The sequence below is a fragment of the Mus pahari genome, chromosome 2, assembly GCF_900095145.1.
Source record: "Mus pahari chromosome 2, PAHARI_EIJ_v1.1, whole genome shotgun sequence".
Lineage (NCBI taxonomy): Eukaryota > Metazoa > Chordata > Mammalia > Rodentia > Muridae > Mus > Mus pahari.
Window position 1 is genome coordinate 112390502 of NC_034591.1, and position 25366 is coordinate 112415867.

The following is a 25366-nucleotide window of genomic DNA, read 5'->3' on the forward strand; positions in this document are numbered from 1 at the left end:
AATACTCAATAAAATTCTCACAAACCGAATCCATCCATCATGACCAAGTAGGCTTCATTCCAGGGATGCAGGGATGGTTTAATATTCAGAAATCAATCAATGTAACCCACTATATAAACAAACTCAAAGACAAAAACCACATGATCATCTCATTAGATGCTGAGAAAGCATTTGACAAAATCCAACACCCATTCATGATAAAAGTCTTGGAAAAATCAGGAATTCAAGGGCCATACCTAAACATAATAAAAGCAATCTACAGAAAACCACTGTCCCCGTACCCCTCCCCTTCTTGGAGATGACTCAAGTCTCAGTTGGACACGACCTGGCAGCCAATGGCAGTGTACACAGGGTTAGTAACAAGGGTTCAGATGTTACAGCTAGTACAAATCGCACTGCTAACATTTACCAAGAGCAGACCGATTCAGACTATTGGAAAGCTAATTTGTGCCTTACAATGAATGACATTATGACGCTGCTACTTGTATATATGTCAGTTCGTGCATATGCCCATGTGCATGTAATGTACTTGTGAAAAAAACAGAGGTCTATGCCAAGTGCCTTCCTCTATTACTCTGCATATTATTTTCTGAGACAGCGTCTTGCATGGATTCTGCATCTCACCAATTATGTAGACTGGCTGGTGAGCACAATACTGGAATCATGGACTCTCACGCTTTGGTTACAAACACTTTACCCACTGAGTCATCTCACCACCTCAATCAATACTATCTGTTTTTTTTTCCCCCATACTACAGGCGAGGAGTTTGAAATTTCACACCTGGCTTTATTCCTAAGTAGCTGAATGACTTGAGAAAGTCCCTGTCCATTTGACTTGAGATTCTTCACCCTTGGGTGAGGATCTTACCTACCTACACATTCTATGAAAATTAAGGCTGATAAAGGGTGGCCTGTGGCACTGTATCACAGCCACAGTAAGAAGACACACAGGGTGAGGACTCCTGTGGGGAGGAGCCAGCTTTAGCAGCAGGAAGTCTCTGACCAAGATGCACTCATCTGACCACAAAAGCAAGGCTCAGGATCAAGTCTGTGTGTGTTCACTGAGAGCCAATCATAGGTGCATATGCTTTTGCTTTCAATTATGTATCCCTAAAAAAGGCAGCATAAATATTAATGCAAGCCATGTTCAACTGTCATATTAAACTAGAATGCAAAGAACCCTCTGGCAAGCAAAACTGGCTGCAGTACCAAGTCTACTCACTCCCCTCATCTATAGGACAGAACAGATCTTTCGTTATTTTTAGAAGATTCATTCGTTCTTTGAGGATTTATCCAGAGTGTTTTGTCTCCTCTTCCCAATTCCTCTCCCATCCACCCGCATCCCATTCACCTAACTTGTCTTCTTTTTATCACCCAGTCCAGGTAGTGCTGCCTGCATAGTCTTGGATGTGGGGCCTTCCTTTCGGATGTGTTACTCTCTTTCTCTCAGAAGCCATGAGTTGCCAGTAGTTCCTGAGCTAGGTAGGGGTGGGCTTCAGGCTTCCCTGCCCCCTCCATGGTGGGACTTGGTCTGTCATGAGCTTGCTCAGGTCTTGTGCATGCTGTAGGACAGATCTTTTGATGAGCTCTCAAAGTTTGCTAGGCCTTTCTTTTACATTTTCCTTGAGTCTCCCCATGGCTTTCAATCCCTGTATCCTCTATCTTATAGATAATGGAAGGTAACTGCAACCACGCCAAACCATCAGTCTATAATGCTGACCCGGACCTCCAGTCATCCTTGCTATGGTTTGGTTATAGACGGCAATGTCCCCCTCAAAGACTCATGTGTTCTTCAGCATGGTGGTGTGGAGTTGGTGGAAAGTTGGAGTTCTAGTGGAAGGTAATTATGTCATGAGGACTTACCTAAAGGACTAATGCTGGTTATAACGTACATTGTCACAAAAAGAGTGAAGCTGCCCTTGATTCATCTCATCTTTTTCCCCATGCAGTCTTGGTTGGCCTCAAACTTGATGCAGCCAAGGCTAACTGAATTCCTAATTCTGCCTCCATCTCCCGTGTGCTGGTGCCACAGGTGAGTACAGCCAGCCTGTTCTCTTGCCCCTTGGCTTGCCAGGTGATTTCTTCCAAATGAAACTCTATCACATGTTGTCATCTAGGCTCTCAGAGATGAGCAGACACCAGCAGATGTGGCACTAAGTAAAGTTCTTTTCTTGGTAAATTATCCAGATGTAGGTGTTTTGTCAGAGCAGCACAAACATACTGATAGACTGCTTGAGAAGCCATACCACTGTATTATGGTATGGGACTTTAAGTAAGGGAAATGCCTGGGTAAAGACTCTACTGCTAAGATTGTCCTTAAGAAAAACATTGTATTTGAAGAGCTGATATTGTTTGTCAAATTCTAACTTGACTCTTATGAGAAATTTACAGGAGCCAGAGCCAGACTTAGAAATGGATAACAGGAGGAGTTTCTAAACCCCTAGGCCTTGTTGCTGGGCTCTTTTCCACTTAGGGGTCTGCAAACTAGGGCTCATAAGGCAGACCTACTCTGATATCTGTTTTTCTACCAAAAGACTTATTATGACCCAAGGGCGGCCATCTCCCCGGGCACTGTCCAGAGCTGCTTCAACACTACCACAGAGAGCCAAGCAACTGCAGCAGGGATACATGGCCTCAAAGGACAAGAGCTGGTTCTTCACAGGAAAGCTTATCAGAACGCCCCAACTCATGTCTGATGGACTGCACAAAGTAAGAAATTATCTCATTTGGTTCTTTCCCAGTTTTCAGCCCCCACTTTACTTCCTGTTCCCAATAGAATAGAATAGAATGCTGTATTTCCAGGGGAGAAAGTCCCCTGTATGATTTCATTCACTAATGGCAAATGGTTGGCTCAAAAGCACCCGTCATCCCTTCTGACATCTGTAATATACACTCATGATTATGGAACCTCTTTCTCGGAGCTACAGTGCATCAGCATTTTATTGGCACAGCACTTTCAGCAGCCACAGTCAATGAGCAGAGGGTGGCATGGGGTGAAAGCTATCTATCCCTCCTGCTCTAAAGCACTGTCATGGAGGCTATAGGGATAGACTATAGTCTAGTCTCCAGAGGGTGTCTCTTCAACATTCTTATTGGCAGGAAAGACTCATCATCTGTAAAGCACGGGACTAAATCTCCCTGCAGGCTGCTCCCTAATAACAAGATGCTAATTAGAATAGCTACAGTGTTACATGAAGAAACTGAGGCATGAAGACATGAATTGACTGGTCCCATTGACAATATCCAGAAAGCAGACAGGGAGTCTGCATTAGATACAGTGGGCCTAATGCCTACTATGTTTGAACCACTCTTCCTTAAAACTGCTCCTCTGTATAACAACGGCCAGGGCCAGAGAGGATTAGTCTGTCACAGATACCTCCCTCCATCACCCCACTGCCCCAAGAGCTTGGGGACACTGCATAATGCTGGGGTTATCTTCTTTGAGAAGACTTAGCTTACAGATATGACAAGGCTACAGACATCCAAATGGCAGAAATGCTGGTTATGCACATTATCTATCTAGAGGTGAGATGAGGGAACCTTGAACTGCCTAAGAGAGCAGATTAATGCAGTTTAAAAGTTTTGACCCACAGAAGCTTACCCTGTTCTGAGGAACGCTTGAAGCTAGCACCCGTGAAGTTGGTGTAACTATCGGGAGCAGTGGAGGTTTACACATTACCGTATGCTTAGCCATTCAGACCTGGCATCGCTGGGGATTAGAGTCCCTCCCATGCCACAGGCAGTGGGAACTGCTGAAGAAACGAACACTAAGAAGAAGGAGGGCCACTGAGAAAGATGGGGTGCTAGTGAGTAGAGGCAGAGGAGGGTGGGGCATCACCACAGTGAAAGTCATCCCAGGCAGAATATGTCCACAGAGAATGCGGAGGGAGGGGAGAGATGAAAGAAGACCCAGGACCCCGGGAGGTAGGGAGCAAGGCGAGGTGCAGACTGCATAGGAAGGCTTGAGGAGAATGACTAGTCCACCCTGGGAACAGTGATGCCTTGAGTAACCAAAGGAGGATGCGCTAGAAAACGCCTTACAGCTGGATCTTATGGAGACATTTCCTCAACTGAGGCTCTTCCCTCTGATGACTCTAGCCTGGGTCAAGCTGACATAAAAGCAGCCATTACACATGTGTTGTCCATAATAACCATACTGAGTTTCTGGGCACAGCAGGTGCCTTCTATCAGACTGCCCGTCCCATTCCAGCTTTTCTGTATGCGTGCCTGCCCTTCTCCTCCCCATGCCACTCATCCTGTTTCCAGCAGCAAGCGGAGGAGAATTTGGCAGTAAGGGGAACAGCAAACAGGGTGGGATTCTGGCTTTTGAGGAGCTTTGGTAAAAGAAATAAAAATATTTGCATTGCTGAGATGAATCTTTCGGTGCTGGGTAGACGAATTGTATTGAAAGACCTGGCGACGAGAAGTGGGATCCAGCCTACAAATGTTGTGGGCTTCCTGTCATTATTATTAGCTGTTGTTACTGACAAGCTCAACTCAGAATAGTAATGTGCGCCTGAGAGAAGAGCAAAAAATTCTTCCTCAAGCATCCAGCAAATATAGGATGGTGGTGCAGATTTAAATAGGACAACAAGAAGAAAGAATGCATCTTAAAGAAGAAAAAAAAATACCCTGAAGATGTAAGCAAATCCAGACGCTACACAACTGTGCAAATGCACACAGAATCTAAAGCGTTGCTGGAACACATCTGTGATACCCAACACAGTCAGTCATTATGTGTCCATTTCTCAGCAGCGCCCCGACCATGCTGAATGTCTGTGTACATTTCAGGAAGCTCATCAGAAACCATGTTCTTTATCTAGCAAGAAACAGCTGTTTACAAAGGCTCAACCTCTACCTCTTATCTGACTGTTCGATTACCCACAAGTCTTATAAAATAAAATTATCCCGGGTCTTGACTGATAGAAACATCGTATGTATTCATTTGCTTAGTAAGGCAAATGAATGCATGGGGTTATGGTGTTATCATTTCAAAGAGCAGAGAAAAAGCTTCCTGAACCACAGGTAAAGACAGTTTGCCATCAGGACACGGCAGAGTACAAGGACTTGGTCCACAAATTTCTACCAAAGCAAGCCTGATGTTTTTAGGCTGTTTCCAGTGTGTTGTGTGTGGGCCAAAGCTGTCATGCCATGGATGTGAATGGGTGAATGTAGACAGGGCTTCTGGGTCTTCCACATAGACAAAAACCAAACAAGCAGGCCGCTTCCTTTACTTAGAGGAAATAGACGCCACTAACCAAACAGGCCATCTGGCTTTGGGAACACTTGCTATCTTGATTATTGGAGTCCTCGAAGTTGTGCAGGTTAGACAGATCTGCACTAGTGTGTCTGAGGCTTCAACAACACTGGGTCAGGGCTAATGCCAGCAGGAACTCATGTTAATTCCAGTTCTGGAGGAACTGGTCTCCATACACCATTCCCCTCTCCAGGTGAGATGGTTCCCTCACATCATTCTTCCCGGCTCCCTAGGCCACAGCCTGCTGGAATCCTGGACTTAGGGCTCTTGGGCTTCTTGTTTTCTTATGTTTTTCTCCCCGTCCTTGCTCTGTCCGAGGCTCCAGCCAGTGCTTCGGATAAAGGCTTCACGCTCCACTCTGCTCTCACAGACTGCTGTTTAGCCCCCACTCTCTCCAGGATGGCCTCTCAGCTATGCAGGGCCTGGGCTTCAGCTCCTACAGTCCCAACTCTCAGGGATGAATGCCGACTTTCTTCTAATAATCCCCTCTTCTTCCTGTCAGTCATTCAGATCTTATCCTTCCACATTGAACTTGGAAATTCCTCATTTATAGTATGCATTTGGAGCTGGGCATGGCATTCATGCCTATAATCCTAGCACTCTAGAGGCAAAGGCAGGAAGATCAGCGTTAAAGGTCATCTTGGCTACATAGCTAATCTTAAATAAACAGTCTCAAAATTCAAAACAAAACAGATCACAGTTTGTATGTATTAAAGATTAAATTAAAACTAAAAATTACTTTTGAAAGAATACTTCTAAACTTCCTAATTACAGTAGTCAGTAATGAGTAAAAAAAGGGATGACAGACATATCCACACATATATTACATGTATAGAGAATATATATATATATATATATATATATATATATATTATATATATAGATGATGGATAGATAAATGGACAGGTAGATAGGAAAAACAGATTGCAGAGTAGAATAGGGAGCTTAGAGAGTACATAAGGACAGAGACAGGCTAATCATTGGGTATTAATTGCACAAGATAACTACAGATAACAATGTTATACTTTTCATAAAGCCAGAATAAAATCTGTTCTCACCACAAAGAATGGTGTAGCTGAGGTACACATAGCTTCACTTTATTAAAACATTACACAGCCTATACATGTTTTCAACATCCCATGGTATGTATAGCTATTGTGTTTTTGTGAATTAGATTAAAAATACAATCAAAAGTTAAATGAAGAACATGATGATGAAAGCGGCTGAGCCACAAGCACCCAGCTCCAAGGCACACACTTTACAGGAGTGTGTTTCCTTAGCTCACAGAGCACTGGCCTGGTTCTCACTTAGTTTTGTTATGGGTCCTTCCTGGTTTGCATCTTCTCCAAATTCTGCATTTTCTTATTTATGGTCAGACTGCTGAGTAGAGTCAGAGCAAAATTCCTTCTGTTCCCTGTGTTTAGTGTGTGGTAACCACGCAGTTTGGTGATGGTCTGGGTTTGGTGTTGGTTGAGCTATTTGTCCCTTAGATATTCCACATGCTCTGGGTTACATATCTGCTGGGTTGATGTGAGAGCCTACATTAACCCAAGAATGCTGATCACACAAGATGCCAGTTTGTATAGCAGAAGTCGAGAAAACCTGTTACTACTCCAGAAATACCAAATTCACTGTTTCTTTCCTCTTGGTAAAAGGTTCTTGGGACACAAGAGATACCATGGAGTATAGAGAGGATAGTGGCAAAGGCCACCAGGGATAGCCTCGCCTACTTCAGTTAGGGGAGACACTGGTGGCTTTGGGCTTGTCTTGAGCCACCACTTTCACGTTCGGGACACAGACAGTGTGATACCTCAGTGTTTCCAAATGTTTAGTGATGCAGCTGGGGCCCCCAAGACCACTGCTGAGAAGACAGGGACAGGTCCCAGGAAGGCGAGGCCTCTTTCCCGCTTAGTGCACTCACTGCCTTACCCTGCCATTTTTCTACTTCATTTCTCCTGTTATCTTTTTACATTTCTACTCATCTTCCTTGATGTTTAAAGTTCTGTGACCTGTGCGTGGCATTTCTTAATAACTGAGTTCTAATTAAAAACCACAGGCACAGACTCTAGAAGAAATAGGATTGTCTAACAAGCTCAGAAATTTCAAAGCTTTTCTCTCTTATCTCAAACAGACTTCTAACACAAACATCAGAGACTGTTTAGGGAGATAATCTTGGGTGTGCTAATTTGCATATATTTTACATACATACCTCCCAGGTATCATGGAAAAACAACTACTCTGGAATACTAAGTATAGCTTGAAAATAAGACAAGGGCTGTTTTCAATTTGTATTTATGTGTATGTATGCTCAGGTGTGCGCAGATGCAAGTGTGGGTAGGTACACATGCACATATGTGTGTGTGTGCATGTGTGCTTACAAGTGGAGGGCAGAGGAAACCCTTGGCTGTTGTTCTTCGGGTCTTGTTGGCCTTATTGTTTGAGATGGGGTTCTCATTGGCCTCGAACGCATGAAGCTGGCTGCACTGGCGGCTCAGGGCTTCTTCTGCCCTTACTTCCTCAGAGCTGGGATGAGAAATGTGCACTACAATACTTGGCTTTTTGTTTTTTTAATGTGAGTCCAGATGATCAAACTCAGATTTGTGTGCACACTGAGTTATCACCCTTGCTCATTTTCAAGTTTCAGAAACAAATTAAAAGGAAGCCATTTCTAGAAATGTACAAATAATAATTGTATACATAATACTACTTATGGGTCCAGTGAGGTTTGCTGGAAGAAAGCGAATCCACTGTAGGAGTACTTCTAATTATTTCCAAGTGTCAGATACTAATGTGATGTGCTTAGAGAGACCTATTCCTGCCTCAGTTGACTTTTACAACAAGAGGGTCAGGGGTCATTTTGAATCTAAAACCAGTCTGACATCAACATTTTAATCAGAATTATAACTGATCCTGATGGCCTCGTTAACTCCTTGGCCAGCTTTCTGGTACTGTGGTATCACTAATCATTGGCTTTTATTAGTTTCACAGGAATCAATTATGTCTCTGTACTCCTACAATGAGGTAATTCTGTGGAATGTTCTGCTGTCCACACTCAATGTTGCTGCCTGGAGCTTTTGCTCCCCTACGTCCTCTCTGGGGTCAACATTTCTATCAAATCCAGGACGTTCTGGTTTTGGGTCACAAGGCAGACAGTTTCAGGTAAGGCAAAGGCAGTGTTGCAGAAAGAGAGAAGAGAGAAAAAGGAGACCATAAGCAGGCTGCGGCTTCCCTGGCCTCTCCACAGGGATGAGATACACAGTGCTGTCAAACTACCCTCAGGCTTCATCTCTAGGAGACCACCACCAGCACGGAGCCTGGGGAATCTGGGCTGGCCCTAAGGTGACACTGAAGAAACCAACCCAGTGGGGCTGCTGAATGTTATAACCAGAATGCAAAGACAAGGCGGATGGCTTTTGGGAGTTTTCTTATTAAAACGATTGTTAAATACTGGAAGGTTCTCTCCGTTAAACTGTCATGCAGAGGTAGTAGTAGTGAATGACAGTGAGACCGAGTTGGCACTGGCATGGAGGAAGAGGCTGCCATGATCGTCATGTGATGGTGGGTGAGGTTGATGTATGAGGAAGGAAGGCAGGGGCCACACTTAGCTAGTGGTCACTGATACCCTACCTCACACTCTCTATAACAACCATGTTTCAAGTGATGGAGAGTGAAAAGAATATTAATTTTACTATGCGTCAGTTCTTGAGCACCCAATCAAACAGGGCATTTACAGAAGGTGCCTGCACCTGAGCAACGGGCTCAGCTACTCGGTTAGCTATGGCAGCTGTCTCTATGGAGAAGTGCTTCTACACCCAAGCATGGGCCAGAGTCATTGCCATTCCCATGGAACACTGTAACTAACCCAAAGACCAATCACCGGACTGTGGCTATTCAGACTTGGTTATCTGGCGATATTTCCTCAAATAGAAGTGAAATGAACTTGTCATTTTGAGGATAACAACTGTTTTGCAGTTGAAGATAAAATTTATATCTTAAACTGAAAACCCAAACTCTCAAAAAGTTGCATCTGCCTGTCTACTTGGCAGCTTCCCAACACCTCAAACGCAGTCCTAATAGGAGCGGTGTTGATACTAACAAACATGGACTTGGGGCTTTTGTGTTTTGAAATGCGATAACCTTTGGGACATATGCATAACTGAAAAAAGTTATCAGAGCACGAGGTTATGCAGCGTGCATGGGTGAAATGAACTTAGTGTGAGGGGCTAAAAAGAGCAGGTTTTGAGAACTTTCCCAGACACGTTCCTGGTTCACAGTGGAGCACCTTCAGTAAAACTGGCTGAGACTTGTACTGTAGTACCAGGGAAGGAAGCTCCTAGCTCCACAAGAAGCTGACTAAAACATCCCAGCTGGCTGTGGGGCTGTGCACCTGGCACCTTAGGGCTTGGGAAGCTGAAGTGGGGGAGTTTTGAACTCTAGATTAGACTGGGCCAAATAGCATGTTCAAGGCCAGCCTGGAGCTCATAAGGAGACACCATTTCAAACAAAACAAAAGTCAGAAAAGGCATTTCTCCTTCCTGAGTCTAAATCCGTGGCTCTGAGTTTAGACACTGTCCATATACACTGAGACAAAGTCTTATGGGAGTAACAGAGAAGGTAGGTAAATAAGGGAGCTGAAAACAGTTGCCAGTCTTATTAAATAAAAACTTAAAGATAATATATATATACAAGTAGACACATATACATATGCATATCATCTCCTTTGATCTGTGGTTTCTCTTCCCACAGTATCAGTATCTTACAGTAGCCAATCATGAAAATATTACTTGTCTTGACTTTTTTGAGAGAAAGAAACCAAATTCACTTTAATTTCACTATAATGTTGGAATTTTCTCTTAATTCTAGCTATTGCTAATTTCTTACTGTGCCTATTTTATAAACTGAGCCTATCATAGCTTTGCATGGAAGAGAAAAGAGATCACATATGCTGGGTATTTGTGCAATGGCCTCTATAATACAAGGGCTTTAGCTCTGGAACCAGCCTGGCAAACAAGCCTGGGTAGTCCCAGGCCCACAGTGTCTGAGGAACTGCAACTGCACTTGCCTGATGGAAGTCCAGACCAGCGCAATACTGAGCCTGCTGCATCTCAGTTAACCCAGTTGTCTGGAGCTTAGGAAGTGTGTGAGCCCAGAGCATGCTGGGAAGGGAAATGAGTGCTGGGAACTCCTGTGACTCACCTTCAAGCCGGACTATCAGTGGCACCTTAAGCTCCAGCTCCCGGCAGGCTTTGGTAATTCCGTTGGCAATGATGGCACAGTTGACGATACCACCAAAGATATTGACGAGAATGGCTTCCAGCTGAAATCCCAAACAGGAAGTGCTGTCAGAGTGTGGCAGCCAGCAGCCTCAAAACAGCTAGTCAAATAACAGGGCTTGTTAAGTAAGGCGTCTTGATTTCTGTCAATTTTTACCCAGAGCAAGAAATACTGAAAACAGACAAGACTGTCACAAAAAGTAAGCTTCGGTAATGAATAAATAACAACATATCATTATTAACCCATATTACCATCCAGTCTTATGAACTGAGACAGGCCCCAAAATGAACCCAACTTCTGACCATTTTTCTACTGTATCCTGCCCTCTGGGTTTCTTAAATACTGATATTTGGAACTGGAATAAGGTTTTTTTTTTTTTCCCCCAAATGAAATGTGTCATTTAAAAACTCATGCATTGATTTTTCTTTTATGATATGCAGTTCTTGTGCCTAACACAACAGTTTCAAATCTCAGAACTCAGTATGTGCTGTGTGTAGTAAAAGGTAAAGATGACAACCTTGCCATGCTTCTTACTGCCTTTTAATATGCTTAGGGCACACTCTCAAAACCCAGACATCACTTAACTACCTTAGACAACGACTGCTTTGACTTTAAAAGGAAAAGATAAAGAGGTAACATAAAAAGAGTCAAGCTAGCCGGGCATGGTGGCCACGCCTTTGATCCCAGCACCGGGAGGCAGAGGCAGGCGGATTTCGAGTTCGAGGCCAGCCTGGTCTACAGAGTGAGTTCCAGGACAGCCAGGGCTACACAGAGAAACCCTGTCTCAAAAAAAGACAAAAGACACACACACGCGCACACACACACACACAAAGTCAAGTTACTAACAAGAATTTTTCAGAAACGTAAATTTAAACCCATCATGTTCACCTGTTTGTACAGATTCTACATTTATAGGCAGGTGGGGTAAACAGAATATTGTACTTGTCTTAATTTGATAAATGGGTATAAGAAAATCCTGTATAATTAACACAAAGAATGAGATAATGAAAAGAATTCATTACTTAGATTAATAGATAACACCCACAGAAAAGAGTTATTCATCAAGCTTGAGGCATCAACTTTCAACAATGCAGTGGCAATGAAAGCACACTACTCTAATTGCTAAACATGTATTTATATGCTGCATGCCACTTTAGATCCTATAGGTACCATATGATAAATTAACTGCGAATAACAAAGGAGAAAAGAATAGATTACATTTCTACAGCACTTAACTCTAGAATGTACCATTACAGGAATTCCTATTTTTTCTATTCTGATGCCCCCAGAACCTGCTTATAAATACAGCGAGTTGGCCCTTTGTAGTGGAGAGAGCTATGGGGCAGTGACAGTCACACAGCCAACACATCGCGGTAGCACTGCTTAAAAATCTACTGGTTGCACATCTGTGCTGGTTGCTGAGGCTGAAACCTGGTTAAGCTATATAACTTCTCTTGACTATGGTTTCCTCATCTGTAAGAGGAGAGTAATAGTCCATGGTCCACCAGATCCCTGCAGGATGTCAAGGAGATGATACACGTGCAGTATTTGGCAATAGCTCTCAGCTTATGTGCTCCTGATTTTTTCCCAGCAGGCAATGACACCATTGGACAGACTATCCAGGCTGTGAGTAGGAAACCTTTCCCAATATATAATAGGAGCACAGTGACTAAACTCTAACATAACAGTAACAGCTTAGTAATAAAGCAAATAAGCAATATTTTCAAGTCAATTAGGGGCTGGGAGCTACTCCCAAGAAAGAAACCTCCCATTTCCACTCACAGCAGGCTAACTGGTAAGCAGAAGCCTGCTTTCTAATGGCAACCATTAAATGCTGTTAGCATTGATGCTTAATAAAGCACTAATTCCCAAATAACTGTGGGATGGAAGGGAACTTGCCAGAACAATAGAAGAAAAAGTGTTCACAAGCAATAATTCCTTCATGGGCCTTGAGACAGAACTGAAGAGGCACACACTAGCATTTATGAGGAAAAACTGGGCATTCCAGTAAACACAGACTGGTACCTGTGACCTCTATAATGTAAGGGCAAGCTCATGTGTCAGGGATGCACTGAGTTACAGGGAGTCAGTGCGCTTAATTTGAAACTATGTGATTGTTCTGTAAGCTCACATGAACTAAGGTGAATTTATCTAAACAGGCAGGAGTGCAGGGGGTGAGAAAGAAGTGATGTCTGTGACCCTGTGACAATTCTACTTAGTGGGTGAATGCCCTGGAGTGATCGTCAACTACAAGCTGTGAATGTCTCAGTGGGTGTCAGGTCCCATGAGCCTCACATAACAGTGTCTCACTGTGCTCAGCATGAGCCCAACCTTAACATAGGTTCTCCTTATAGAGCAACCTTTATCTAAAAGGAAAGCAACACATTTAGCCAGTCTGCAACCCAAGGATTTTTAGGAGGAGGATGTGACATGTACAGAGGCAAACATGGCACCCAATATAACTCATGGAGGCATGTCAGGCCTAACATGGGAGGTAACCTGAGGCCATGTAGGACAATGTGGCCTGAATCAGGGCTAGGGCCAGGAGAGTGGATTCACTGGCATATTCCTTCTAATTCCAGAGCTAAGTGAAATCAAGGTTTGACAGCAGCTTCCATGGGAAGCTTTTCTATAGGAAAAGCAATGGAAGATATACACAGGCTTCCTGGTTTAGGAGATTGGCTCTGCTCAGGACACACAGTGTCCCATATGCCCTGGCAGAAAAGGTGCCTTCTGGGTGGTGGGGAGATCCTCTTCCAGCAGGCATTGCAACTCTCAGCTTCTTCCCCACTACAGAGTAATTTGCTGCAGTCATGCACTTTAATGGAAATCTGATTTAAGGTTTCACTCTGGGCCAATTTCTATAATTAAGTACTATAATCTGCAAGCTCAAACTGAGAATGAAATTAAGACAGTTTAAAAATGAAAGCCTTGTGACATCATTATTATTATTTAGCATTTATAAAGCATGTCACATTTTCAATGGGTGCTTCACAGATTCATTCATTTTACAACCACAAGCTGCTGCTCCACGATAATAGCAAAAGTGGCTTTTTAACTTTTTAAGGTCTGCTTTTTTGACACCAAGAACTAAAACAACAACAAGAACAACAACCCCTTTCCTTTTGTAGGTCTCTGCAAATATTCAGAGCTGCTCCTAGCAGATTCTGAAGTGCTTAAAGTAACAGGCATTTCCAAGATTTGGGTGAGAGTCCTCAGAGCTGCTATTTACTGTTGCACAAAAGTAAAGATCATCTAAGAAGGTGGTGAAGGTGCCAGAGAGAGCACAGGTCCCCAGGTCCCAGACAGCTGCCCCAGCAGTAGAGTCTGGAACAACTGCTGGCAGCTGTGCGAGTGGCTGGGCCATCCAAACGTCAGTTCTCAAATGTCTCTGTGTGTTTGAGCTTGTGAAACACACACTGGCTGCAGATTATAGTCCATAATTGAAAGGATGAACTTTGAAAGTAAAAAAGCTGCAGCCATTGCTATTTGTTAAGCTCCCAAGTAAACAAAGCAAGCAAACAACAAACACAAAACCCAACAATGAACCCCGTTGCTGCAGCGGAGGGATCCTACTCACTGAATGTATATATGCATGTCCTGTATATATATATGAATGTATATATATGAATGCTCTGGCAGTCCTACCAGATATCCTACAGTTACTGCTCTGAAGAGCATGTCTTTAAATGCCAAGTGGTAATAACGAAATGCATGTGGACATATAGTGGTGGAGAGCTTCAAGGGAGTTGTGAATTCAACTACATATGAAATTTGGTTTTAGGATACACCTTTCTGGGAAGTCATTCATGAAGGATGAACATACTCGTTTTCACAAAACTATTCTATTTACTAGAAGATGGAAGGTTTATTATGCTACATGATTGACACATGAGTTTCACACAAGGCAGGTATAATTTTCATCCTCAATTTATAGACAAGAAAACAGAAAGCAGGGAAAACCACTGAAGCTATAGCTTAATGACTAGCAAGCATTCTTTAGAGCTATCAAAATTATAAGGCCCTATGAGACAATGTAAGGCTTAATATCTTCTTATTGATAACACTAATTCAACCATCAATATAGGAGGTACATAATACCCTGCTTTACAAATGAAAAACAAGCCTGACACTCAAAGAGATAAACACTGTGTGCCAGATTATGCAAACAGTATGCTGGGATAAAAACCACACTTCTTTTTCTTTAGTAGTGCCAAGAGTCCGTTTTATTAAATGCCAATGTTGCCATTGCTCAAAATCAAGAAAGCCATCTACTTAATAAACATTCTTGAGGGTCCACTCTGAGCTAGGTATTCCTTTAACCATCCAGATTGGCAGGAAAATAATTTAACCAGGCAAAAGTGGTCTTTATCTGTATCTGAAACTGTAAATGCTGCCAGGTTATGGAGAGGAGAAAACAAATACCATTGAGAACCCAAGGGTAAGATGGTAGAGTAGACAGGCCCCTCAGGGCAGAGACATTTAAGCTAGGGCTACAGACAGTCAAGGAGAAACAGGTGGTCAAGAGCAGGGCACGAGGACCTGAAGTGGACACATCTGGGAAAGGCACTGGAAAAACCATGCTTCTGAGAAGTGAAGAGAGCCTGGACCAGGTGCTGGGGTGTGGGAAATGAGAGGCTGCCCACACCCAGCATCAAACCATAAAGGCTCTTGGGGTTCACCGTTAGATGAGCCTTGAGAAGCCTGTGGATTTCAGGCACCTACTTAGACCTCACTGAGACCAGACAGGGAACTCACACATACCCAGAATCCACCACACATTTATATTAAAATCACAAGACAAGATTTATTACTTCTATTTATGGTCAAACTAAGGCTCAGCGAGGAATACGGGAGGCCATGCCATTCATTGTAGTCACAACTCATACCAATGTCTGTTTTCATACACGAGTCACAAGCAAGAGCCAGCAACCTCAGGGCAGACAGCTAGCAATGCACATCAGGAAGTAGTCTGTTCTATTAAGGATGAAGCAGTAAACCTTCTGGGCTCAGTGAGTCCAGTTCTTTCACAACTACACAACTTGGTCATTGGGACAAGAGTCAGGAGTACTACATAAATGAAGAAGTTTGGCTGCATTCCAATAACGTTTAATAAAAACAAGCAGGGGCCGGTTCAGCTTGTAAGCTAACTCCGGAGATAGGCATGATTTGTTTCCGCTCTCCTCAAATCCACTGTGCCCTCGGCCCTCTTCCTTGAACACTCTGATGTCACTGACAATACCCTTGAGATTTTAAGACATCTGCGATGCATTATTTCCTTGCCATCACTGACAACTGCAGGTGCCCAGGCTACTTAAGAAGACTATAGCATAGGTTTGCCCATTCCAATCTACTACCCCTTAAAAAGAAACCAGACCAAACCAGAACAGATGCTAAACCACTCACAAGTCCACAAACAGAACCTTTGCTTCTCTTTATTCTCTTCCCATCCTGCCCACTGCTGGAAGTGAACAAAGAGAAAGATTCTGGGTGTCACGTCCATTTTGCAATGGCTGCTAGAAAGGATTAAGTGCTGTTCTGTGTTTAAAGAGGATACAGCAGGCTGGGGAGGTTCTATTACTGTGCTGTATCCAAAATGCAGGTTGGGGTATGGTTCTGTTACTACGCTTCATTTAAAACTACGCTTTAACAATGTGGGTGGGGTGGAGCTCAGTGGGTACAGTGCTTGCTGAGCAAGCATGTGGACCTGAGCTTGGCATGGCTGCATGCACCTATAAACGTGATGCTGGAAGGGCACAGTAAGGAGGAGCCTGGGGCTCATCAGCCAGCCTAGCTGAAACAGTAAGTTCTGTGTTCAGTGAGAGAGCATCTTAAACAAACAAACAAACAAACAAAGAATTGACTGACTGACTGACTGACTGACTGACTAAGATGGAGAATAAGAGAAGATACCAAAGTTGAGTTCTGGCCTTCACAAGTGTATGCACAGGTGAGTACAACTGCACATGTAAACATGTACATGTAAATACGTGCATATATCAACACATGGAACATGCACACATACACATACACACATGCTGTAGTATATACATGAAGCACAGAAAAGCAGCTGCTGCTTTCTATTTCTGTCCATTCCAATTTGCCATGCTAATTTAGTGCCACTGCAGTGGGCATCAGGCTGATAAAACTCGAGCAAGCATGATTATATTGGTTGAGATAAGGACCCTTTTTTTAAACACAGAATTTAATTCTGAACACTGTTGCTCTTGTCTAAGCATCTGTTTTTTCTAGAACTGGATTCTCATTTTTGTTGATATTTTCCTGCTGAATTCTAATCATGTCTTATAATCCATTGGCAACCAATGAAGGAACATAAATGGTGAAGGAAATTAGATGCAGCTTAGATAATTGATGTTTGTACGCCTGGGTTTAATAAGAATACTCTGCTAAATTAGAGGGGAGTTTAAATGGATTCAGTCAATAAGGAAGTGATTCAGGTGAAGAATCCAATCTCAGGCTTTGTTGTAATCTTACAAATAAGCAGACAGATCAGTTCAACTGGGACCCGGTTTGCCTGTGCTGAAATCTGGGTGGGCAGGTCAGGTCTGTTCTGCAGCCTGTGGTGCGTTCTTGGAGTTGGAACATGCAGTCATCTTTTGATACCACAGGGACCAGTTCCAGGACACCCCCTCCCCAACCCTGCTGAAGGAGAAAAGCTGCAGATGTTGGAGTTTCTCCTGTGAAATGACACATTTGCATATCACCTCCCTGTGTCCTCCTGCATTCTTTAAAGCATCTCTAGGTCATTTATAACACCTGATCCAATGCAAACACCAGGTAAATACTTGCTACATTTTATTACTTAAATGAAATGGCAAGAAAAAGTGTGTAAATATTTAGTACATACGCATACTTTTTTTTAAAGATTTTTATCCTGAGGTTGGTTTAATTCTTAAATGTGGATTCTCAATGTGGGCTGGCTGCACTTTCTTTGAGTTAAGGCACAAAATAGCTACAGAAGATCCCCCGAAGAACACCAAAGCCCCAAACACTGGTGTCTGAAAAGCACCATCCATATTTCCCTCTACTATTTTTTAATTTCAGGAAAAAAAGGAAATTCTTGTAGTGTGCTCAGAATACATCCTAAAACCCTCAGCAAGCAGCATTTTGGCATTTGAAATCCACCAATCCAAGTGAATGCAACTACTGTGACCCACCTTTGTCAACATGAGCACAGCGGGGCATTTGATGAGGATTTGGTTAAGGAGCCTTGATGGGACTTTGGTTAAGGAGCCTTGATGGGGCTTTGTTTAAGGAACTTTGATGGGACTTTGGTTAAGGAGCCAAGTCCCCATTAAGTCTGACTTCTGAGGACATCTGGAGGGAAGTGAAAAACAGGACTCACTTGTCCGTCATCTATGTATTACTCTCTTAGGAATTCTTTTTTCCTGGCTGACATCTTCCCACAAGAACAGGTAACATTCTCACGGGGAGGATCAATGTGATCGTGTGCTGGTTCTCTTTGCTGCCAGCAGTAACCTAGCAAATATATGGAACTTGGCTTCAAAGAAACAAGTCAGCTCCCATAGATGCAGGAAATGGAATCAGCTTTGTTTCAAGGCAGTCTTCCTGCAGTCCTGTCGTCCTGAGCTTGTCCCACTCTTTCTTGCTGTCTATCACTGGTGACCCCGTGGCTAGGCAGGAGCCCCTACTCTGTTTTGGCCCCACTACCAGGTATCAGGAACATATTCTCAAGTCCCATTTTCTGGTGTCCAAATATTGCTTTTAAATTTTATTGTTTAATTAAAATGAAGATGTCTTTTATAATTTTCAACAATAAAGCAATTAGACCACTCCCCTTTCATCCCCCTCCCACCTGGTCCTTTCTGCTGGGGCAGACTCCTAGCTGATCTGCTCCCATGAAGACACCACATCCTGACCCATCCTAGAGGGTCTACTGCACTCAGAGCAGTTGAGAATCAGCTGCACTCAGAGCAGTAGACACCACAGCTTAAAGGTATGCAGGACAACTGGCCTGGCAGACTGAAAGCCTCCCTGGAGTTCTGCTGCACACAGGGAAACAGAAACCACAGTCCATAGAGAACATCTTCACATAGGACAACAGCTTGACTGCTCCATTGAAGACCCAACAGTTTGAAGGCCTCCCAGGAGATGTACTGCAGCCAGGGCAATGGACCAGAAGCTTCTCTGCCCCTCTGAAGAGCTCCCAGCTGGAAGGCCTCACAGGTGCTTTGCTAAAGTCAGGGCCACAGGCCTACCAGGAGACCTGAAGCAACCCAGGGACAAAAGAGGCAGACTCCAGAGTCACCCAGACCAACAAACACCAGGGATATCCAGATGGCGAGAGGCAAGTGCAAGACCATAAGCAATAGAAGTCAATATAGGTGGGTAACATCAGAACCCAGATCTCCCACCACAGCAAGCCTGGAATACACAAACACCTGGAAATCAGGTCCTAAAATCCTATCTCATGACGATAATAGAGTCCTTTAAGGAGGATATCAATAACTCACTGGAAGAAATACAGGAAAACACAGGTAAACAGGTGAAGGAGTTGAATAAAGTGATCCAAGACCTAAAAGTGGAAGTAGAAACAATAAAGAAAACATAAATGGAGGCAACCCTGAAAATGGAAAATCTAGGAAGGAGGTCAGGAATTACAGATGTAAGTATCACCAACAGAATACAAGAGATAGAAGACAGAATCTCAGTTGTAGAAGATACTGTAGAAGAGACTGACACAACTGTTAAGGAAAATTCAAAATGTACAAAACGCCTAACCCAAGCATCCAGGAAAGTCAGGACACAATGAAAGAGCAAATCTAAGAATAATTGGTAAAAGGTAGCAGAACAAATTCTGAAGACACGGTGGTCATATGCATTGTAATTGGCTGTTTGGAATGCTGTATTGATGATGATGATGATTGGGCTGCATTGGAACTCCATGAGGGAGGCCTTTAACCTGCTAACAATGGCTGAGGAGTACCAGAGTTAAAAATGACTGTATTATACAGTTGTTGCCCAGCTCTGAAGTTCCATAAGCACAAGCAATCTCATTACTTATTTATGTTAGGTGCATATAAGCAAAATACATATGGACTCCTAGCACTATGTAGGTCCAGGCAACCTTGCAACGTGAATGGCAGCTTAACAGGTAGAAAACAATATGAATGCTGCACCATAAAATTCTAAACTCACACTTCCTCCCCCCAAAGTACATGTTCGCCCCTGCAAGTCTAAGTTTTCCAAAGCATGTTCTGTCATACACTAGGCACAGGTAGTGTTCCCAAACAGCATCATCCTCTGGTCAAATGACTTGGGCTCTTGATCTGAGCAGTTCCATAAACTCTCTGTGCTCTAACCTAACTAATTTAATCACTTCTGAAAAGAGTAAATGGGTTGGAAAAATGCTTACTTGAGAGTTCTAAAGAAGTGTTCAAGACCTGGGATATTTGTGGTTCTGTGGCCTCATCTACAGAGATGCCCTTTCTTCCTACGTGTGTTAAATTTATGTTATCTAAAGTTTTCACTCAGGAACAGCAACCAAGAATACCCTGACCAGGCCAGCATGGCCTACAGCTGATTTTCCAGTTGTCAGCAAACACAGAAACCATGGCTGAGTCAACTATTTAAGGGATTTTCAAGGAGGAAGGAAATTCCTCTGAGCAGAAGTATGTTGGTTGAGCCTGGGTTAAAAAGAAAGAGATTTGGAGAATAATGCAGATGTGTCTAGTATCCATTACAGAGTCACTTCCTATATTCTTTTGAACTAGTATCAGCGCTAGAACCACAATTATAAAAACCAGTTGAATATCCAGAATGCAAATGCCTGGATTTCTGTTCTTGGAGTGTCTGTAATATCTACTGTAAGAGCTAACAGCATCTATAATTTGGCTACAGAGTCATCTAGGCATAAAAAGAAGAACAAAGAGACAGTCACAACGTTTACCAATAGGTAAAAACATTTTATAAAAAGGACAGACATGCAAGCCTCACATAAGAAATGGATATCAGAATGGTATTTTAGTTAACTATTTATGGCTGTGATAAAACACAATGGCCAAAAACAACTTGGGAAGGAAAGTGTTTATTTCAGCTTATAGGCCACATTGCAGTCCATCACTTAAGAATTCTTTGTTTAGCTCTGTACCCCATTTTTAATGGGGTTATTTGAATTTCTGGAGTCCAGCTTCCTGAGCTCTTTGTATATATTGGATATTAGTCCTCTATTAGATTTAGGAATGGTAAAAATCCTTTCCCAATCTGTTGGTGGCCTTTTTGTCTTGTTGACAGTGTCTTTTGCCTTACAAAAGCTTTGCAGTTTTATGAGGTCCCATTTGTCAATTCTTGATTTTACAGCACAAGCCATTGGTGTTCTGTTGAGNAATTTTTTCCCTGTGCCCATATCTTCGAGGTTTTTCCCCACTTTCTCCTCTATCAATTTCAGTGTCTCTGGTTTTATGTGGAGGTCTTTGATCCACTTAGACTTGAGCTTTGTACAAGGAGATAAGAATGGATCGATTCTCATTCTTCATGATAGCGCCAGTAGTGCCAGCACCATTTGTCGAAAATGCTGTCATTTTTCCACTGGATGGTTTTAGCCCCCTTGTCAAAAATCAAGTGACCATAGGTGTGTGGATTCATTTCTGGATCTTCAATTCTATTCCACTGATCTACATGTCTGTCGCTGTACCAGTACCATGCAGTTTTTATCACAATTGTTCTGTGCTTACCATAAAAACCTGAGTTTAATCCCCAAAGCACATATACAAAGCTAGCTCTGGTGGTATATCTGCACTCGCCACTGTCCTCTGGCAAGATTGAGGTAGAGACAGCAGAATTAGCTGGAAGCTTGTGTGTCAGCTAGTCTGGAGATCACAACACAGTGACAGAAACAAGAGAGTTCCTGCCTCAAAACAAGGTAGAAGGGGAAAACCGATTTCTGGAACTTGTCCTCTCACCTTCTCTTCTCACCATGTGACCACAAATACCCCAGGGCTTGGACACTTCTGGAAATTCTCAAGTAATCATTTTTTCCAACCCATTAACTCTTTTCAGAAAGTGAATAGGTCAAAAGGAAAAGAAATACTTTGGTAACAAAAATGGCTTCCAAACTTAAAAGGTACTCACTTTCAAGGAGAACAAACTAGTATCTGTAATCGATGGTCAGTTTTAATTGTCAATTTGACACAACTTAGAATCGCCTGTGAAGAAAAGCCTCAATGAGGGACTGTCCGTATTGGGTTGACCTACTGGCATGTCTGTGAGGAACTCTCTTAGTTAACTGGTGTGAGAAGACCCAGAACCACTGTGGGCAGCACCATTCCTTAGGCAGTGGGTGCTGAACTTTATGAGTGGAAAACGAAGATGAGTAACCAAGCGGTATGTTTCCATTCCTTTCTCTCTGCTCTTGACTGTGGATGCCAGGTGTCTAGCTGCCTTGACTTCCCCATGGTGATGGGCAATAACCTAGAAATGTAAGCTGAAAAACTTTTTCCTCTAAGTTCCTTCCTTTTTGTCAGGGTATTTTATCACAGCAACAGAAATGAAACTAGAACGCGATATTTTATTTGTATGAGAGCTACACTGGTACAGATTAAGAATATTTATTGGCTCATTCTTTGTGAACAACATTGTCCAATCATCTCAGACTTATGTCACCTTGATGAATGTGAACATGTGTACTCCATCACCATTAGCTGGGGAATTGATATAGAAAACACTCACAGAACTGGAAACTTGGTGAAGGACCCATTTATTAATCTATAAACAGGCAGTCTATCTGTCTATCCTCACAACATAATGGCCTCCACAGGCTAACTGTTCCTAAGAAAAGAAAAACAATTACTTCTATGGGTAATTTCTTCTTCTTTATTCATGACTGACATCAATTAAAAAAAATAGCTAAGCAGACAGAGCCAAAACTTAGGCCTGCACAGATTCACATTTCACAGTGCAGAGAAATGAAGATAAATTTAGTTAATAGCAAAACCCACTGTTTCTGTAAATAACAAGTCTAATGCAAGATGAAGGTGGAATGTGATGACTGTGACTGTTCACACAGCTGCTCAGATAAACCAGTTTGATCACTCAGATCTCTGGAAAAACAATGTCTTGATAGGAACTCCTATTAAAACACCAAGCCGATGAATACCTGGCAGGGAAGAGTGAAAATCGTGTCTACTTAAAACCTTAACAGCTTACAGACTACTTCTTCTAGATTAAAGTTTATGCTACAATTATTATTGTGTCTATGTATGGTATGTAAGATATGCATGACTGCACGTGTGGTGGGGACTGGCACCAGCACACAGGCATGTAGTGGCCAGAGGAGGACACCAGGGTCTTTCTCTAGTGTCCTCTTTCTTATTCTTTTGATACCAAGTCTTCCACTAAGCATACAAGCATATGTATGTCATTAAGACAACTTTAGGGAGTGAGCTCTTCCATCTCATTGTATGGATCCTGGGGATTGAACTCAGGTTGTTGGGCTCGGCAGCAAGAACCTTTACTCACTGAGCCATCTATTCTTCCCATATTATTGAATTAATACTAAATCTCACAGGTATTTTTTGGTGAAATTTATTTTAATGACAAATCTCTTATTAGCAACCAGTTTCCTATGCAATCCCTAAAATTCCTTCATTGTTCATGAAAATAGAATGATCTCTTATACCAAGCCCAAGTCCAGAGTCTTAAACTGAGAAACTGTCATTGATATTAACACTGTTTTGGGTTATAAATTTAAATTTATTAACAGAATAGGAAACAAATAACAGTACTGATGGAGGCCGACACTCCATCTGAATCTGAGGAAGAAGGGTACCTTGAGATGCTTAGGCAGGGCTCGCATGGGCTCATACTTACCACCAGAAGGAGAGGAAACCGCAGAACCCAGGCTGCTCTTTTAGCATCAAATGTTACTGCCATAAAAAAGCATTCTCTGCTGAAGACAACACTCTGAAATTACTGATATCACTGTCAAATTTTCTGTAACTTGTTGTGTGGAAGCCTGATTGATCTATTTACTTAGCTGTTCAGCAAATGTCACCACAGCGTATCTGGAGCAAATTACGCTGGCAAAGCATTCCCCACAGTCTGCTACTAACGAAACACAACTCATTCCCTCTCAGGGTCAAAGGCAAGTGGTCACCTCCTCTTCCACCAATAGCCAACTTCTGTGGCCTTTAATTCCTGAGTGAATGTGCACTGAGGACAGGGAGGGCACAGCCATGACAGGGACCAAGGCCTTTCCCTATATGGGTCAGGTTTGAAATTGGCAAAGCCTTTTTTCTCTGGTTGTTAGGATTTACTGATGATTGGTCAGTGTGAACAAGAATGAGCAACCGTAGCTTCCTCTGGCTGTTTAGAGGAGGAATGCTAGGCTACAGAGGTCCTGCAGGCTGACTCTGGTCCCTGTGTAGCACACAGTAACCATGCTGGGCTTGTGGTGCACAAGGTATGGCTCCATTAGCAAACACCAACCACCTGACCCAGGTGTTTGCTTTCTGTGTGTGTGTGTGTGTGTGTGTGTGTGTGTGTGTGTGTGTGCTTGTCCTTTCTTCATTCTCTCACCAGCCCAGTCAGGTTACCACTTCTCTTCATTTCATTTCAGATTTCAGGATGAGAGAGAGAGCCCCAAACCCCAAACCTCACCATCATTATCAACTCATCCCTAAGTAAAGGCTCTTCTCTACACCCTGAGGTGAGCGAACTGTCACTTCACTAGTCCCTGAATTTAGGAAAAATCCCTGTATTGTGAAGGCTAAACCCTTTAGAACTGGAAGACTTACAGCAATGCTTTTGTTCAGCTTAACCCTCTGTATAACAAATGAGGGTCACAAGCTTCATGACAAGAAGAAAAAAGCAAAACCAGTCTTAAAATTATCGGCACTGGCGAAACACTGCTGTCATCAGCAATTGTTTTCTCTAGGTCTTGGGAGAAGGCTAACAGTTAAGGATCTGAAAGGACTGCTCATTAACTGTCTGCATCTATAACCAAGTTAAAGGCAGAAAAAGGCAAACAAGCCAAATGATGTATTATTCCTGGTCTTGTCCATTATGAATGACAGATGATACCCTGCCTCGTGAAGCAAGCTTCCCAGCACTGAAAAAGCTTCACTTGGTTTCTTAGCTACAAATGACACCTAAGGAAGGCCAAGTACAAGGTGGCTCATATCCTCATCTCAGCATAATGAATGATGGGCACAATAAAAACAAACCTCTGTGGCATCCCAGCAGGCCTGCAGGAAGACCCTGGGCAACATGAAGAGCAGCCTGAAAGATGCTCTCTGAGTGAGAACATGGCTCTGTGACCACGGATGGAGGGGCAACTTCCACAGACTCCCATTTATCTCAATGACTACAGTATTCTGCTTTGTTAAACAAACTGCGCATTAAGCTGTTACTACCAATGACAACATATACTACAGATACATATCATATACATATCAGATCCCAGACGACCCATGCAGGAGGAAACAGAAGCCAACTTCTAAAGCTTTCAAGTGGTTTTTGCAAGAACTGAGCAGCACCTACTAAGGACACTGCTACTCATATACACTCACACACACATATACACACACTCCTTAACTGTACAAATACAACCTGCTCAGTACACTTAGTGTTACCTTCATGGATACGATTTCAGAGCGATTTGAACCATATAGCCAGTTAGGTTAACATTATTTATGGGTGGGGTCCTCTGAGATTTTCCCTTTTCATGTTGGCATGTCTACTGGTGTTATACTTCTTCAGGTCATGTTTAGGCTGCCATGTTATTGAGATATCATGGATAAAGCTACTCCGTAAATATACCTTATAGGAGATTTCTTGGCCAAACAAACAAACAAA

The 25366-nt window shown here is 42.8% G+C and overlaps 1 protein-coding gene across 2 annotated transcripts in view; it reads right to left on the reverse strand.

The window, feature by feature from the left end:
* Suclg2 (succinate-CoA ligase GDP-forming beta subunit) overlaps positions 1–25366 on the reverse strand; it is a 237572-nt gene that overhangs the window by 10738 nt on the left and 201468 nt on the right. Inside the window, exon 10 of one of the 2 annotated variants that reach the window (XM_021190019.2) lies at positions 10454–10574. The exons of the other annotated variant lie outside the window; for it this stretch is intronic. Within the exon in view, the coding sequence (XP_021045678.1) occupies positions 10454–10574 (121 nt within the window). The remainder of the gene's footprint in view (positions 1–10453; positions 10575–25366) is intronic. 2 annotated transcript variants of the gene reach the window in all.